The following is a 17,248-nucleotide window of genomic DNA, read 5'->3' on the forward strand; positions in this document are numbered from 1 at the left end:
GGCAGCTTGTTCCATACACCCACCACCCTCTCATGAGGTAAAGGGCCTGTCCCACTTACGCAACCTTTACAGGCGACTGCTGGCACCCGTGACAGGTCGCCAAAATTTTCAACATGTTGAAAATTCAGCGGCGACCAGAAAAACGCTACGACTCTTTGGAGACCTCTCAGGACCATGGGAGACCTCTTACAACCATGGGAGACCTCTCACGACCATGGGAGACCTCTCACGACCATGGGAGACCTCTTACAACCATGGGAGACCTCTCACGACCATGGGAGACCTCTCACGACCATGGGAGACCTCTTACAACCATGGGAGACCTCTCACGACCATGGGAGACCTGTCACGACCATGGGAGACCTCTCACAACCATGGGAGACCTCTTACAACCATACAGCCTGTGCGGCCGTGAGAGGTCTCCAAAGAGTCGTAGCGTCTTTCTGGTCACCGCTGAATTTTCAACATGTTGAAAATGTCTCGGACCTATCACGGCAGCCGGCAGTCGCCTGTAAAGGTCGCGTAAGTGGGACAGGCCCTTAAGTTGCCCCTCAGGTAGATAGAGTTTTGGCATCATGTTCGGCACAGACATGATGGGCTGAAGGGCCTGTTTTGTGCTGTACGTTCTATATTCTGCAATAGATGTTGCTATTGAAAGGACTGCTTGCCCTGGTAATTAGACATTGGTCAACAGGTGCAGGAGTAGGCCATTCGGCCTTTCGAGCCTAGCACCACCATTCAATGTGATCATGGCAGATCATCCCCAATCAGTACCCCGTTCCTGCCTTCTCCCTATATACCCTGACTCCGCTATTTTTAAGAGCCCTATCTAGCTCTCTCTTGAAAGCATCCAGAGAACCGGCCTCCACCGCCCTCTGAGGCAGAGAATTCCACAGACTCACACCTCTCTGTGAGAAAAAGTGTTTCCTCGTCTCCGTTGTAAATGGCTTACCCCTTATTCTTAAACTGTGTGTGGCCCCTGGTTCTGGACTCCCCCAACATCGGGAACATGTTTCCTGCCTCTAGCGTGTCCAAACCCTTAATAATCTTATATGTTTCAATGAGATCCAATGGTAGCAAAAGAAACATGAGGATGAATTGTACGCATTCAAAGTCCTTTTACTCTCATATTATCCTTTCCATTTGTACAAAGGATCAATATTAATTTTCATTAGTCATCGCAGAAAACAGGTAGATATCTACAAGCCATAACACAGTGGATAGAGTCTCTTCTTATTTTTACACAGGTTGCCAACTTGGTCGGCAGGGAGGCGATGGATGGGCTGAAGGGCCTAGATGGAGCTCAGAACGGGCCGCGAGCACAGCGACTGGTAAGGGGACGGGTCGTTGGGAACGGGGGCGAGGTCCAGGCTGGTTTTGGGGAACATGGAGAGTTCAGCGCCCATTGAGGGGGTGTAGGCAGAGAAGGGGAACATCTGGTCGTAGGGCTTCAGGCCCGACTTGTCCGTCTGCTGTTCGGCGGCCATCAGGTTGGTGATGGAGAACGGGTGGGTCAAGGGGAACTGAGGGTCGGGCTTCAGGTACACCTCGGAGGCCAGCTGGGAGAGGAAGGACGGGTGGGTGGACATCGAGGACACGGGCTTGGCGTCGGGCGAGTCTTCCTGCTTTGGGATTCTCGGGCTGTTGTCCGGAGATGCCTTGCCCAGCTGCCGGTAGAGCGGTCTTCCCCGGCCCCTGACCCGCTCCGAGCCGGGAGTGCCGAGGGAGGAATCAGTCTCGCCACCACCGCCGGCCACGGGGGACGCCTCCCCCAGCCCGGAGCCTTCGGCGGGACCCCCCGTCCCCTCCTTCTGCGGGCCGCCTCTCTCGCACTTGAATCTCTTCTGCCTCCGCAGGTAGCAGCCGTTCTCGAACATGTTGCCCGAGTCCGGGTGCAGGGCCCAGTACGAGCCCTTGCCCGGTTTCTCCGGTGACCTGGGCATCTTGATGAAGCAGTCGTTGAAGGACAGCGAGTGACGGATGGAGTTCTGCCAACGCTGCTGGTTCTGTCTGTAGTAGGGGAAGAAGTCCATGATCCACTGGTAGATCTCGTTCAGGGTCAGCATCTTCTGCGAGGACTGCTGGATGGCCATGGTGATGAGCGAGATGTACGAGTAGGGCGGCTTGGCGTGCGTGTAGTTCCGCCGGACGTTCTTGGTGTCCCCGGGGAAGTCCAAGTTGCCCTGGCCGTAGGCCGCGCTGGCGTTGCAGTAGGGGGTCATCTGGCTCATGAGGTTGGGTTGGGAACCCACCTGCTCCATGGGTGAACTCAGCGAGGCCTCCAGCCGGGAGAGGTTGCTGGTGGCCACCACCGCGCTGGTCCCCATGGCCGACAGCGGGGGGTGGTGGCTCAGCATCCCAGCGTTCATGTACGACATATTGATGGTCCCGGGCCTGGTGTTTGTCACGTAAGGATTCATGGCGTTCCCTGGAGTCATGTTGCTCAGAGGCTGATAAATCTAAGACAGATCAAAGAACAAATAATAATAATAACTATAATAACTTTATTTATAAAGCACTTTAAACAACTGCAGTTGCCACAAAGTGCTGTACATGAGAACTCATGAACAAAAAGCTATTACAAACAATTAAAAACCATTAAAAACCGTAAAACGAAGGACTATAAACAACACACTAAAAATTAAAAGACATTAAAAGCACTAAAAACAGGAGCAATGCCTCAGCCAGTGTCGAAAGCCAAGGAATAAAAATGTGTTTTTAGGGAGGATTTGAAGATGGACAGTGAGGGGGCCTGTCTGATGTGCAGCAGCAAGGTGTTCCAGAGTGCCGGAGCAGCAACAGAAAAGGCTCTATCCCCTCTGAGCTTCCGCTTAGACCTTGGTACCTCAAGGAGCAGCTGATCAGCTGACCTGAGGCACCGGGCAGGAGCATATAGGTGGAGCAGCTCAGAGAGGTAAGGCGGGGCGAGTGTCACACATAATAATAATAATAATAATAATAATAATAAATATATTATTGATCCCCTCAGGGAAATTCAGGTCCAGAAGTCCCCAACCAACAATCCCACACATTCAAAACTAATGCAGGCAGAAAATACATAATAATGTTACACAATGAAAGGTAGACACAAATTGCTGGAGAAACCCATAAGAAACAATAAGATTATTAAGGGTTTGGACGCGCTAGAGGCAGGAAACATGTTCCCGATGTTGGGGGGAGTCCAGAACCAGGGACCACACACACAGTTTAAGAATAAGGAGTCGGCCATTTAGAACGGAGATGAGGAAACACTTTTTCGCACAGAGGGTGGTGAGTCTGTGGAATTCTCTGCCTCAGAGGGCGGTGGAGGCCGGTTCTCTGGATGCTTTCAAGAGAGAGCTAGATAGGGCTCTTAAAAATAGCGGAGTCAGGGGATATGGGGAGAAGGCAGGAACGGGGTACTGATTGGGGATGATCAGCCATGACCACATTGAATGTCGGTGCTGGCTCGAAGGGCCGAATGGCCTACTCCTGCGCCTATTGTCTATTGAAACTCAGCGGGTGAGGCAGCATCTATGGAGAGAAGGAATTGGCGATGTTTCGGGTCGAGACCCTTCCGTCGCCAATTCCTTCTCTCCATAGATGAAGAAGGGTCTCGACCCAAAGCGTCACCCATTCCTTCTCTCCACAAATGCTGCCTCACCCGCTGAGTTACTCCAGCATTTTTGTCTGCCTTCGATTTTTCCAGCATCTGCAGTTCTTTCTTAAAACGTTACATAATGAGATTTGTTATCACACTTGGGTAAGTGGGAAAATAACTAGACAGCAGCCACAGCTTATGTTTGGATGTAATAAAATAGATTTGGGTGTAATAAAAGGCCTTAAAAGGAGTGTTGTAGGAAGGAACTGCAGATGCTGGTTTAAACTAAAGATAGACACAAAAAGCTGGAGTAACTCAGCAGGTCAGACAGCATCACTGGAAAAAAGGAATGGGTGACGTTTTGGGCCGAGACCCTTCTTCAGACTGAGACGTCAGGGGAAAAGGAAAGTTATTTACTTTAGTTTAGATACAGTGTGGAAACACGCCTTACGACCCACACACCAGTCCAGAACCAGGGGCCACAGTTGAAGAATAAGGGGTCGGCCATTTAGAACGGAGATGAGGAAACACTTCTTCACACAGAGAGTTGTGAGTCTGTGGAATCCTCTGCCTCAGAGGGCGGTGGAGGCCGGTTCTCTGGATACTTTCAAGAGAGAGCTAGATAGGGCTCTTAAAGATAGCGAAGTCAGGGGATATGGGGAGAAGGCAGGAACGGGGTACTGATTGTGGACGATCAGCCATGATCACATTGAATGGCGGTGCTGGCTCGAGAGGTGTACTCCTGCACCTGTTGTCTATTGTCCTACACACTAGGGACAATTTACAGAAGCCAACTAATCTTCGATACGATACGATAGAACTGTATTTATCCCAGGAGGCAAACCCGCACGACTTTGGGATGTGGAAAGAAACCAGAGCACCCGGAGAAACCCACGCGGTCATCGGCAGAAGGTCTAATTGTTTAGTTTAGACATACAGTGTGGAAGCAGGCCCTTCGGCCCACCGAGTTCACCCCGTCCACACCGAACCAGAGATGAAAAGATCAGGAGATATGAGATCACTAGAAGAGGTGCGAATTGAGGCAGTAGTATTGGTGGAAGGGGAGGGATGGGTGTTAATCCATATGGGGCTCAGGGAAGCACGGGCCACAAACTCTGAATCACTTCCCTCTGGAAGGCGACTCCGGACAGTCAAAGCTGCCACAGCCAGACATAATGTTTAAGAAGGAACTGCAGATGCTGGAAAATCGAAGGTAGACAAAAGTGCTGGAGAAACTCAGCGTGTGCAGCAGCATCTATGGAGCGAAGGAAATAGGCAACATTTCGGCCATAGATGCTGCCTCACCCGCTGAGTTTCTCCAGCACTTTTGTCCACAGCCAGACATAAAACAGCTTAGTTCCACGAGTAGTAGCTCTACTCAATAACCAAACATCTGTAGCCTCCTTTTGCACTGGTATTTTATGTAATTCACATGTTTAATCGATAATGTTCTATTATTAATGTTTAATGTTTTATGTGTCATTCCTACCTGTCATGTTGTCACTTGTGGGCAGAGCACCAAGGCAAATTCCTTGTATGTGAACACTTGGCCAATAAACTTATTCATTCATTCATTCAAAGGGGGGTGGGGGGTTACTTAAAATAGGTCAATGTTCGTACCACCAGGGTGTAAACTACCCAAATGGAATATATGAGGTTTCACCAGTTTGTGTATGTCCTCACTCTGACAATGGAGGAGGCCCAGGACAGAAAGGTCGGTGTGGGAATGGGAAGGGGAGTTCAAATGGTTAGCAACCAGGAGATCCAGCAGGCCTTGGTTAATTTTCTCCTGGTGCTCCGGTTTTCTCCCACATTGCAAAGAGGTGGAGTTGGGTAAATTAACCGGCCCTCTGTGTAAAAGTTGTCCTTGGTGTGCAGGGAGCGGATGAGAATGTGGGATAACATGGAACTAGTGGGCCAAAGGGGCTGTATCTCTGAAATAAACTAAACAAGATAAATAAAAGCTGAGAAAAGGTCCCAGCACAAAACTGATTACTGGATAAAAGTCACACACGCCGAAACAGGCCCTTCAGCCCAATTTGTCCGTGCCAACCCATCTGTACTGAACCCACCCGCCTGTGTTTGGCCCATCTCCCTCCTATCACCTGCCTTGCTTTATCCTGCCTCTCCTCTCTTCTACCGGTCTTCCCCCTCCCCCCCCCCGAGTCCCCCACCCTCGTTCCACACACACTCACCAACCTTTGTGTAAAAAAAATACCCCTCAGGTTCCCCCCCCCTCACCTTAAATCTATGCCCCCTGGTTCTCGATTACCCCACTCTGAGCAGAAGCCTCTTTGCATCCACCCAGTCTATTCCCCTCATGGCCTCACACACCTTCACAAGATCACCCTTCACCCTCCTGCACCCCGAGCAATAAAGTCCTAGCCTGCTCTACCCCTCCCGATAGCTCAGGCCCTCGAGACATAAAAACATAGACAATAGGTGCAGGAGGAGGCCATTCGGCCCTTCGAGCCAGCACCGCCATTCAATGTAATCATGGCTGATCGTCCCCAATCAATAACCCGTGCCTGCCTTCTCCCCATATCCCCTTGATATAAAGTCCTGGCAACATCCTCGTAAATCTTCTCTGCACCCTGTCCAGCTCGACGACATCTTTCCCATAACAGACGCACATTGCTGGAGTAACTCAGCGGGACTCTAGAGAGAAGGAACGGGCGAGGCTTCGGGTCGGGACCCTTCTACAGACTGAGCACAATACTCTAAACGTGGCCTCAACAGTGTCTTTGTGGAATATTCTGAGCTGGGGCCAGAAGCTGGAATAATTCACAAGGTTACTGCTCGGCGATAGCTGGCTTGACTTCTGATAACATCACTTTGCTCACAGATTGAATGCAAATAGGTGATTTTACTCAGTGGCACCCCGCCCATCCCCCACCCCCTCCCTGCCACCTAATCTCCCAAAAGCACTGACTCACGCCCGCTGCTCAATGAAAAGGTTTACAAATCTAATCAGCTGCCTGAGGTGGAGCCTGAGGAGGGACTGGAGGTGCTGGGTCCATTCTCCCTGGAGGAGAGGAGGTAGGGAAGGGGAAGGGTTTCTGAAGAAGGGTTTCGGCCCGAAACGTCGCCTATTTCCTTCGCTCCATAGATGCTGCTGCACCCGCTGAGTTTCCCCAGCAATTTTGTGTACCTAGGGAAGGGGATATACCTGATTGAGGTATATCAAATTATGAAGGGTATAGATCAAAGATCCTACAGCGAGCAAGATAGATCACTCGACGAAAAAGACGTAGTACGGTCATGGGTAGATTCGTGGGTCATTTTCGGCCCCATTTCCGTAACCGGCTTCCGTCTCCGCACCAAAGATCCCATCGTAGCGGAGCAAAGATACTAGTGCGGAGACGTGAGCCGGTTACGGAAACATCCTCGTAAAAATAAAAGTTATTTGGGAAAAATCTTCTCCTCATTTTCAGAATTATAATTTATTAACACAAACTGTTCCCCCGCAACGTTGATTACACTGCGGGTCGGGTCCGGTTACTGAAATGGATGAAAAAAAGGCCCACGTTCTGCTCCGTTGCGTACTACATGTAACGCCCATTGCATTTAGAAGCAGTGGTCTATCTTGCTCCGCTATAGGATTTATGGTATAGATAGGGTAGACAGTCAGAACCCTTGATAGAGACACACAAATGCTGGAGTAACTCAGCGGGACAGGCAGTATAGAAGGATATTCATCCCCGGAGGTCTGCCGACAGTCGCAGCACACAACAAGGGAACACCAAAACTTGAAATTAAAATTAAATTAAAAGCGGAAAACAAATGAGAAAGACAAGCGCGTGTTGTCTGGCTGTCGTGCGCACAGCGCCTTCACCGGAACGAACAAACAAACGAACGCAGGCTTATCCGCTGGGCAGAGGATTCTAAAACTAGAGCCCCCCCCCCCCCACACCGAGGCCCCCTTTGTTCTCCCACCGTCCCTCACGGCCCCCCCCCCCACGAGCATCAACCATGATCACAATGAATGGCGGTGCTGGCTCGAAGGGCCAAATGGCCTCCTCCTGTACCTGTTTTTCTATGGAGAGAAGGAATGGGTGACGTTTCGGGTCGAGACCCCCTTCTTCACACCGAATCAGTCGGAATCTTTTTCCCAGGATTGGAAAAATCAACTTGTGGGCGTAGCTTTAGGGTGAGAGGAGCAACAGCGTTTGACGGTGATGTTCGGAGCAGGTTTTCCACGCGGAGGTCGGTGGGTGCCTGGAACGCGCTGCCAGGGGTGGTGGTGGAGGCAGATACGATCGTGGCGTTTAAGTTCTTGGTTTCTTGGTCCTCCAAAATATTCCAAATGGAATTTAAACTGGAGGTGGTGAAGGGAGGGCTTTGGATTGGCAGCGAATGGAGGGATGAGGATTATGTGCAGGTTTACTTTAGACTTTAGAGATACAGTGTGGAAACAGGCCCTTCGGCCCACTGAGACTGCACCTACCAGCGATCACCCCCGTACACTAGCACTATCCTACGCACATTGGGGACAATTGTAAATTGTGGGACAATTTTGTCCCATTGGGGACAATTTACAATTTACAGATGTCAATTAATCCACAAACCTGCACGTCTTTGCAGTGTGGGAGGAAACCGGAGCACCCGGAGAAAACCCACGCGGCCACGTGGAGAGAACGTGCAAACTCCGTACAGACAGCACCCGTGGTCAGGATAGAACCTGGGTCTCTGGCGATGTGAGGCTACTAATGATCGCTGACCCCAACCTCCCACTGATCATCTCCCCAATTCCCCATGAAGCACGCCTTCAATTTCCCCACTAGTTATCTCCCAATTTCCTCAATAATCACCATTTCCCCAGTTTCACACTCATTATCCCCACAACTTCCTCAATAATCTTTTCCCCAATTTCTCCCTCATCATCTGCCCATTTCCCCATGAATCATCTCCCCAAATTTCCCCCGCTGTTCATCACAATTTCCTCACTCATCATCGATCCAATTCCACCCTCAGATCATCTCTCCCGTTTTCCCACTCACCATCCCCCAATTTCCCCACTCGTCATTTCTCCAATGATCATCCCAATTTTCCACCAAATATCTCCCCTAGTTCCCACCCATCATCCCTGTAATTTCTCATGAATCATCCCCACAATGTCCTACACCGATCATCTCCACAATGTCCTACACTGATCTATCTCCACAATGTCCCCACTACTGATCATCCCCACAATGTCCCCACTACTGATCTATCTCCACAATGTCCTACACTGATCATCCCCACAATGTCCTACACTGATCATCCCCACAATGTCCCCACTACTGATCTATCTCCACAATGTCCTACACCAATCATCTCCACAATGTCCTACACCGACCATCCCCACAATGTCCTACACTGATCATCCCCACAATGTCCTACACCGATCATCTCCACAATGTCCCCACTACTGATCTATCTCCACAATGTCCCCATTACTGATCATCTCCACAATGTCCTACACTGATCTATCTCCACAATGTCCCCACTACTGACCTATCTCCACAATGTCCCCATTACTGATCATCTCCACAATGTCCTACACCGATCATCTCCACAATGTCCTACACTGATCATCCCCACAATGTCCCCACTACTGATCATCCCCACAATGTCCTACACTGATCTATCTCCACAATGTCCTACACTGATCATCCCCACAACGTCCTACACTGATCATCTCCACAATGTCCTACACCGATCATCCCCACAATGTCCCCACTACTGATCATCCCCACAATGTCCTACACCGATCATCCCCACAATGTCCCCACTACTGATCTATCCCCAACGGTCATCGTTGACCAACCTGACCCATCCTGACTCCAGAACCAGGGGCCACACACACAGTTTAAGAATAAGGAGTAAGCCATTTAGAACGGAGACGAGGAAACAGGGAGTGGTGAGTCTGTGGAATTCTCTGCCTCAGAGGGCGGTGGAGGCCGGTTCTCTGGATGCTTTCAAGAGAGAGCTAGATAGGGCTCTTAAAGATAGCGGAGTCAGGATATAGGGAGAAGGCAGGAACGGGGTACTGATTGGGGATGATCAGCCATGATCACATTGAATGGTGGTGCTGGCTCGAAGGGCCGAATGGCCTACTCCTGCACCCAAGGAACTCTATTATCATCGAGCCGACATGTCCAAATCCATCGCTCACTAAAAGTGACAACACAAGTAGACAGGGTGGTAACGAAGGCATCTGGCATCCTTGCCATCATAAAATCATAAGATGAATATTGATTTCTCTCACTTCAGCTAGCCCCGGCATCCTCTCTCTCTCTCTCTCTCTCTCTCTATCCCTCCCCCACCCGTCGCACTAGCTACTCTATTTCACCCAAACAATGGCTTGTTTCCTTTATCATCCTTACTTTTTTGCATATGTTTTATTCATTGTTCTTTATCTTTCTCTACACCATCGTCAATATCTCCCTAACCAGTCTGAAGAGGAGTCTCGACTGGAAACATCACCTATTCCTTCTCTCTATCGATGCTGTCTGAGCCGCTGAGTTACTCCAGCACTCTGTGAAACGTCACCTATCCATGTTCTCCACAGATGCTGCCTGACCCGCTGAGTTACTCCAGCACTCTGTGAAATGTCACCTATCCATGTTCTCCACAGATGCTGCCTGACCCGCTGAGTTACTCCAGCACTGTGTGAAACGTCACCTATCCATGTTCTCCACAGATGCTGCCTGACCCGCTGAGTTACTCCAGCACTCTGTGAAACGTCACCTATCCTGTAACTCAGCGGGTCAGGCAGCATCTGTGGAGAACGTGGATAGGTGACGTTTCACAGAGTGCTGGAGTAACTCAGCGGGTCAGGCAGCATCTGTGGAGAACATGGATAGGTGACGTTTCACAGAGTGCTGGAGTAACTCAGCGGGTCAGGCAGCATCTGTGGAGGACATGGATAGGTGACGTTTCAGGTTGGGCCCCTTCTTCGACCTGAAGTGTCACCTCTCTGTGTTCTCCAGGATGCCATAGACACTGTGGCCTTTTGTGATTTAACCAGCATCTTCTGTTCTTTGTTTCAACATCCTCTCCACATCCACTCTATCTCAGCCAAGGGTTCCCAACCTGGGGTAAATTTGAAACCCCCTCGTGGTCACGGAGAGAACGTACAAACTGTTCGGACAGCACCCGCTGTCAGGATCAAACCCGGCTCTCTGGCGCTGTGAGGCGGCAACTTTCCTGCTGCCACTGTGCCCCCTGCCCGCCCGCCCCCAATGTCATTGAACTGGAAAAGGCACAGAGAAGATCTATGACGATGTTACCATGATTCAAGTGCCTGAGCTGTAGAGAGACGTTGGGCAGGCTTCGACTTTATTGTTTCAACCGTAAGAGACTTAGAGGTGACCTCAGAGAGGTGTATACAATCATGAGGAGCATTGATAAGGTGAATGCACAGAGTCTTTATCCCTGTGGAGGGGAATCGAGAACCAGAGGGCACTAGTTTAAGGTGAGAGGGAAAGGATTTAATAGTTTAGTTTAGAGATACAGCGCGGAAACAGGCCCTTCGGCCCATCGAGTCCGTGCCGACCAGCGATCCCCGCACACTAACACTATCCTACACACACTGGGGGACAAGTCTTACATTTATACCGAGCCAATTAACCTACAAACCTGCACGTCTTTGGAGTGTGGGAGGAAACCGGAGCGTCCGGAGACAACCCACGCGGGTCACGGGGAGAACGTGCAAACTCCGTACGGACAGCGCCCGTAGCCGGGGTGGAACCCGGGTCTCCGGCGCTGTGAGGCAGCAACTCTACCGCTGCGCCACCCTGACACCAAGGAGCAACATTTTCACACAGAGGGTGCCGGGTGCATGGAACGAGCTGCTGGAGGAGGTAGTTGAGGCAGGGACTAGAACCGAATTTAAAAGATATTTGCACAGGGACGTGGGTAGGATAGGTTTAAAGGGACATGGGCCAAATGCAGGCAAATGGGGTAGCAAGGAACTGTAGATGCTGCTTTACAAAAAAAGTGCTGGAGTAACTCAGCAGGTTAGGCAGCATCTGTGGAGAAAGATAGACACAAAGTGTTGTAGTCTCAGTGGGTCAGGCATCATTTCTGGAGAACGTGGGTAGTTCAGTCTGAAGAAGGGTCCCGACCTGAAACGTCACCTATCCATGTTCTCCACAGATGCTGCCTGACCCGCTGAGTTACTCCAGCACTCTGTGAAACGTCACCTATCCACGTTCTCCACAGATGCTGCCTGACCCACTGAGTTACTCCAGCACTCTGTGAAACGTCACCTATCCATGTTCTCCACAGATGCTGCCTGACCCGCTGAGTTACTCCAGCACTCTGTGAAACGTCACCTATCCGTGTTCTCCACAGATGCTGCCTGACCCGCTGAGTTACTCCAGCACTTCTGTCTTTATCTGCCGTCTCTCGATCTCCTACAAATCCTCTGCCCCCTTCAATCTCTCCCATATTCCACAATTCCCCTGGCTCCACCAGGCTCTGCTCCCTCTCTCTCTCCCTCTCTCTTTCCCCTCTCTCCCTTCCACTCCCTCTCTCCTCTCTCCCTCTCCCTCTCACTCGCTCCCCTCTCTTTCCCTCTCCTTTCTCTCTCCCACTCCCTCTCCTCTTTCTCTCTCTCTCTCTCTCTCTCTCTCTGTCCCCCTCTCTCTCTCTCTCTCCTTCAGGAGTTTAAAAGTGACCTCTGTGCCTACACCTTTTTTGCGACCTTTCCAAGAATCTCCGGGACGGATTCTGTGTGAATTCCTGCATCTCTTTCCCACCAGGCCAGTTTTCCTTGGCTGTTTGTAGCCCACCAGGGGCACGATATGAAATTTTATCCCAGGACAGTAGCCAGATGAAACACTGGGGGGTTAGGATAGTAAACCTTGCGTTAGTTTTGCCAGCTCGGCCATTCGGCCTCAGTCCAACAGCAACACTGGACTCGACACAGAGCCCTGCGACAAAACTTCCAATCCTTTGGAAAACTCTGTCCATTTCACCAGACTGTAGCTGACGGTAGTGTTGCTCCCCCCGCACTTAAACCCCACCGACACCAACACCAACACAACACAGGCTTCCATGCTAAACCTCACCAAATACATCAAACGCGGAAATCGCTGGGGAATTAAGATTTTCCAAATCTCTAAAATAAGTTCCCTGCTAAATTTTGAGAAAGACGGGGAAAAAAAAAGTTTCGAGCGAACTCACCTCATTCCCGGAGTAAAAGCATTCCCAGTCGGAAGAGTCCACTCCGTCCAGCTTAATCCCGCTTAACATGGTGAGGGGATGGAGTCCTGCTCGCAATTCCCAATCCCCGCGGATGCAGAGGAGGAATCGGAAAGGCAGAGAGTGTGGGCGACTCTGGTCGGCGTATCTCTCCCTCCGTGTGTGTGTGTGTGAGTGTTGTGTGTCCTGCTTCACCCTTCTCCCAAGCCCAGAGCTCAAATTTAAATAAGCAATTCCCACCTCTTTAGCCTGCTATCTCCACCCCCCCCCTGTTCTCCTATTGTACACCTGGCCTGCCCAAGTGACTCATTTAAATACAGCCACTCGTGCCTCAAATGGATGTTTGCGATGTGTTGTAAAGGCTGAACAAGATCCCGTTGATGGTGGAAAGTCACACAACTCATTTGTTTGGTGACGTTTCACAAAGTGCTGGAGTAACTCAGCGGGTCAGGCAGCATCTGTGGAGAACATGGATAGGTGACGTTTCACAGAGTGCTGGAGTAACTCAGCGGGTCAGGCAGCATCTGTGGAGAACGTGGATAGGTGACGTTTCACAGAGTGCTGGAGTAACTCAGCGGGTCAGGCAGCACCTGTGGAGAACGTGGATAGGTGACGTTTCACAGAGTGCTGGAGTAACTCAGTGGGTCAGGCAGCATCTGTGGTGAACATGGATAGGTGACGTTTCACAGAGTGCTGGAGTAACTCAGCGGGTCAGGCAGCATCTGTGGAGAACGTGGATAGGTGACGTTTCACAGAGTGCTGGAGTAACTCAGCGGGTCAGGCAGCATCTGTGGAGAACATGGATAGGTGACGTTTCACAGAGTGCTGGAGTAACTCAGCAGGTCAGGCAGCATCTGTGGAGAACATGGATAGGTGACGTTTCACAGAGTGCTGGAGTAACTCAGCGGGTCAGGCAGCATCTGTGGAGAACATGGATAGGTGACGTTTCACAGAGTGCAGACACACACTTTCTCCTGCACACGTACACACACCTACACATGGTGACCAGGGGCTGTAGTGTGCTGGCCTCATGCTGGCTACACTGAGTGGCCAGGAGTGAGGAGCTGTGAACGGTGATGGTGTGGACTAACCGTGACTACAGGAAGTCTCTCCGTGCCTGCCCATCAGGGGGTAGAGTCTGCCCTGCTCCCCAGCCATTCACACTTGCTGTTTAAAGATGCTAATCAGGGGAATGGGGGTGGGCGGCCGATTGTGGATTCCTGCTCATTCGGCCCATCGAGTCCTACTCCCCCATTCAATCGTGGCTGATCTACCTCTCCCTCTTAACCCCATCCTCCTGCCTTCATCCCGTAACCTTTGACACCCAGGAATGAGTGGGTTAATGTACGATGAGCGTTTGTCGGCGCTGGGCCTGTACTCGCTGGAGTTTAGAAAGATGAGGGGGGGACCTCATTGAAACGTACAAAATAGTGAAAGGCCTGGATAGAGTGGATGTGGAGAGGATGTTTCCACCAGTGGGAGAGTCTAGGACCAGAGGGCACAGCCTCAGAATTAAAGGACTGTCCTTTAGGAAGGAGATGAGGAGGAATTTCTTTAGCCAGAGGGCGGTGAATCTGTGTAATTCTTTGCCACAGACGGCTGTGGAGCCCACAAGTCAGTGGATATTGTTAAGGCAGAGATAGATAGATCTAGAGTAACTCAGCGGGTCAGGCAACATCGCTGGAGAAAGCGATATGAGGAGAAAGCAGGAAAGGGAGACTGATTTTGGATGATCATATTGAATGGCGATGCTGGCTGGAAGGGCCGAATGGCCTACTCCTGCAACAAATTTCTATGTTTCTATGAATGGTTGACAGGGCTGTAGTTTTGGTTTAAACCGAAGATAGACATTAAATTAATTACTCCGGCTGTGAAACGTCACCTATCCATGTTCTCCACAGATGCTGCCTGACCCGCTGAGTTACTCCAGCACTCTGTGAAACGTCACCTATCCATGTTCTCCACAGATGCTGCCTGACCCGCTGAGTTACTCCAGCACTCTGTGAAACGTCACCTATCCATGTTCTCCACAGATGCTGCCTGACCCGCTGAGTTACTCCAGCACTCTGTGTCATGCAATGTCCATGGGTCGGGAGAGTTGTTTCTGAGCAGCAGGGGGCAGAGTTGCCTGAGGAATTGAAACATCACACAAAACCCACGACACACACGCTGGTCGGAGTTAAGACTCAAGAGTGTTTTATTATCACATGTCAATAGACAATAGGTGCAGGAGTAGGCCATTCGGCCCTTCGAGCCAGCACCGCCATTCAATGTGATCATGGCTGATCATCCACAATCAGTACCCCGTTCCTGCCTTCTCCCCATATCCCCTGACTCCGATATCTTCAAGAGCCCTATCTAGCTCTCTCTTGAAAGTATCCAGAGAACCTACCTCCACCGCCCTCTGAGGCAGAGAATTCCACAGACTCACCACTCTCTGCGAGAAAAAGTGTTTCCTCGTCCAGGTTCTAAATGGCCGGCCCCTTATTCTTAAACTGTGGCCCCTGGTTCTGGACTCCCCCAACATCGGAACATGTTTCCTGCCTCTAGCGTGTCCAAACCCTTAATAATCTTATGTTTCATTAGATTCCCTCTCTCAGAGAGAACAATGAAATTCTTACTTGCAGTACATAGATACATAGAAAATAGGTGCAGGAGTAGGCCATTCGGCCCTTCGAGCCTGCACCGCCATTCAATATGATCATGGCTGATCATCCAACTCAGTATCCCGTACCTGCCTTCTCTCCATACCCCCTGATCCCTTTAGCCACAAGGGCCACATCTAACTCCCTCTTAAATATAGCCAATGAACTGGCCTCAACTACCCTCTGTGGCAGAGAGTTCCACAGATTCACCACTCTCTGTGTGAAAAATGTTTTTCTCATCTCGGTCTTAAAGGATTTCCCCCTTATCCTTAAGCTGTGACCCCTTGTCCTGGACTTCCCCAACATCGGGAACAATCTTCCTGCATCTAGCCTGTCCAACCCCTTAAGAATTTTGTAAGTTTCTATAAGATCCCCCCTCAATCTCCTAAATTCTAGCGAGAATACAACGGATTCTTATAGTCTCCAGAGACAGGCAGCATCTCTGGAGAGGAATGGGTGACGTTTTGGGGCGAGACCCTCGTTAGACTACTATCTATCTCATGTAGGAACATGGAGAGAACTTGCATCTACCTCATTGGATCAGACTTTACTGGCCTTACCTTGCACTAAAGGCAAGGCCAGCAGCATCATCAGGGACCAGTCTCACCCCCCCCCCCCCCCCCCCCGGTCACTCCCTCTTCTCCCCTCCCCCATCAGGCAAGAGGTACAGAAGTGTGAAAACCAACGCACACACACACACACCTCCAGATTCAGGGACAGTTTCATCCCGGCTGTTATCAGGCAACTGTGAACCGTCCTACCACACCCAGAGAGCGGTCCTGAACTACTATCTACCTCATTGGTGACCCTCGGCCAATCTTTGATCGGACTCGAAACGTCGACTATTCCTTCTCTCCAGAGATGCTGCCTCACCCGCTGAGTTACTCCAGCACTCTGTGAAACGCCACCTATCCACGTTCTCCACAGATGCTGCCTGACCCGCTGAGTTACTCCAGCACTCTGTGAAACGCCACCTATCCACGTTCTCCACAGATGCTGCCTGACCCGCTGAGTTATGGTGCAGCAGCATCTATGGAGCGAAGGAAATAGGCAACGTTTCGGGCCGAAATCCTTCTAGAAATAGGCAACGTTTCGGGTCGAAACCCTTCCGGGTTTCGGCCCGAAACGTTGCCTATTTCTTTAGTTCCATAGATGCTGCCTGACCCGCTGAGTTACTCCAGCACTCTGTGAAACGTCACCTATCCATGTTCTCCACAGATGCTGCCTGACCCGCTGAGTTACTCCAGCACTCTGTGAAACGTCACCTATCCATGTTCTCCACAGATGCTGCCTGACCCGCTGAGTTACTCCAGCACTCTGTGAAACGTCACCTATCCATGTCTACCTTCCCTGTGAGTGTGGACTGGCTCAGTGTCATCTCACATCACTGACTAAACTGTTGAGAAACGATGTCTTGCTCCCTCAATAGAGTGCGTCAGGGATGTTCCCGAGGTGTGAAGTCTGTTGTGAAAATGCTAAACATTCTGTCGTTACCCACATCCGTCTTCATTCTGACCTAGTTTAGTTTAGAGATACAGCGCGGAAACAGGCCCTTCTGCCCACCGAGTCCATGCCGACCAGCGATCCCCGCACACTAACACTATCCTACACACACTAGGGACAATTTACACTTATACCAAGCCAATTGACCTACAAACCCGCACGTCTTTGGAGTGTGGGAGGAAATCTCAGATCTCAGATAAATGATTTGATCTTGTAGAGGTGTATAAAATCATTCAGATTCAGATTCAGATTCAATTTTAAGATCAAAATCATGAGAGGAATAGATCGGGTAGACGCACAGAGTCTCTTACCCAGAGTAGGGGAATCG

General features: G+C 50.5%; 1 protein-coding gene across 1 annotated transcript; it reads right to left on the reverse strand.

Annotated features, from left to right (window-relative positions):
* Positions 1 to 1,112: 1,112 nt before the first annotated feature.
* On the reverse strand, positions 1,113 to 13,002 carry LOC116969337 (forkhead box protein A2-like). The gene is made up of 2 exons (XM_033016200.1): positions 12,755 to 13,002; positions 1,113 to 2,459 (listed from the first exon to the last, which is right to left on the reverse strand). Exons 1-2 carry the CDS (start codon positions 12,821 to 12,823, stop codon positions 1,293 to 1,295), a joined length of 1,236 nt encoding a protein of 411 aa, XP_032872091.1. The 5' UTR covers positions 12,824 to 13,002; the 3' UTR covers positions 1,113 to 1,292.
* Positions 13,003 to 17,248: the final 4,246 nt, after the last annotated feature.

This window comes from Amblyraja radiata, unplaced genomic scaffold (assembly GCF_010909765.2).
Source record: "Amblyraja radiata isolate CabotCenter1 unplaced genomic scaffold, sAmbRad1.1.pri S157, whole genome shotgun sequence".
NCBI classification, from domain to species: Eukaryota; Metazoa; Chordata; class Chondrichthyes; order Rajiformes; family Rajidae; genus Amblyraja; species Amblyraja radiata.

Excerpts from the sequence above, each read along its gene's own strand:
- LOC116969337 (XM_033016200.1), bottom strand. The coding sequence starts at position 12,823 with ATGTTAAGCGGGATTAAGCTGGACGGAGTGGACTCTTCCGACTGGGAA. Across the intron at positions 2,460-12,754 it reads GCTTTTACTCCGGGAATGAG|ATTTATCAGCCTCTGAGCAA; the intron begins GTGAGTTCGCTC and ends GATCTGTCTTAG.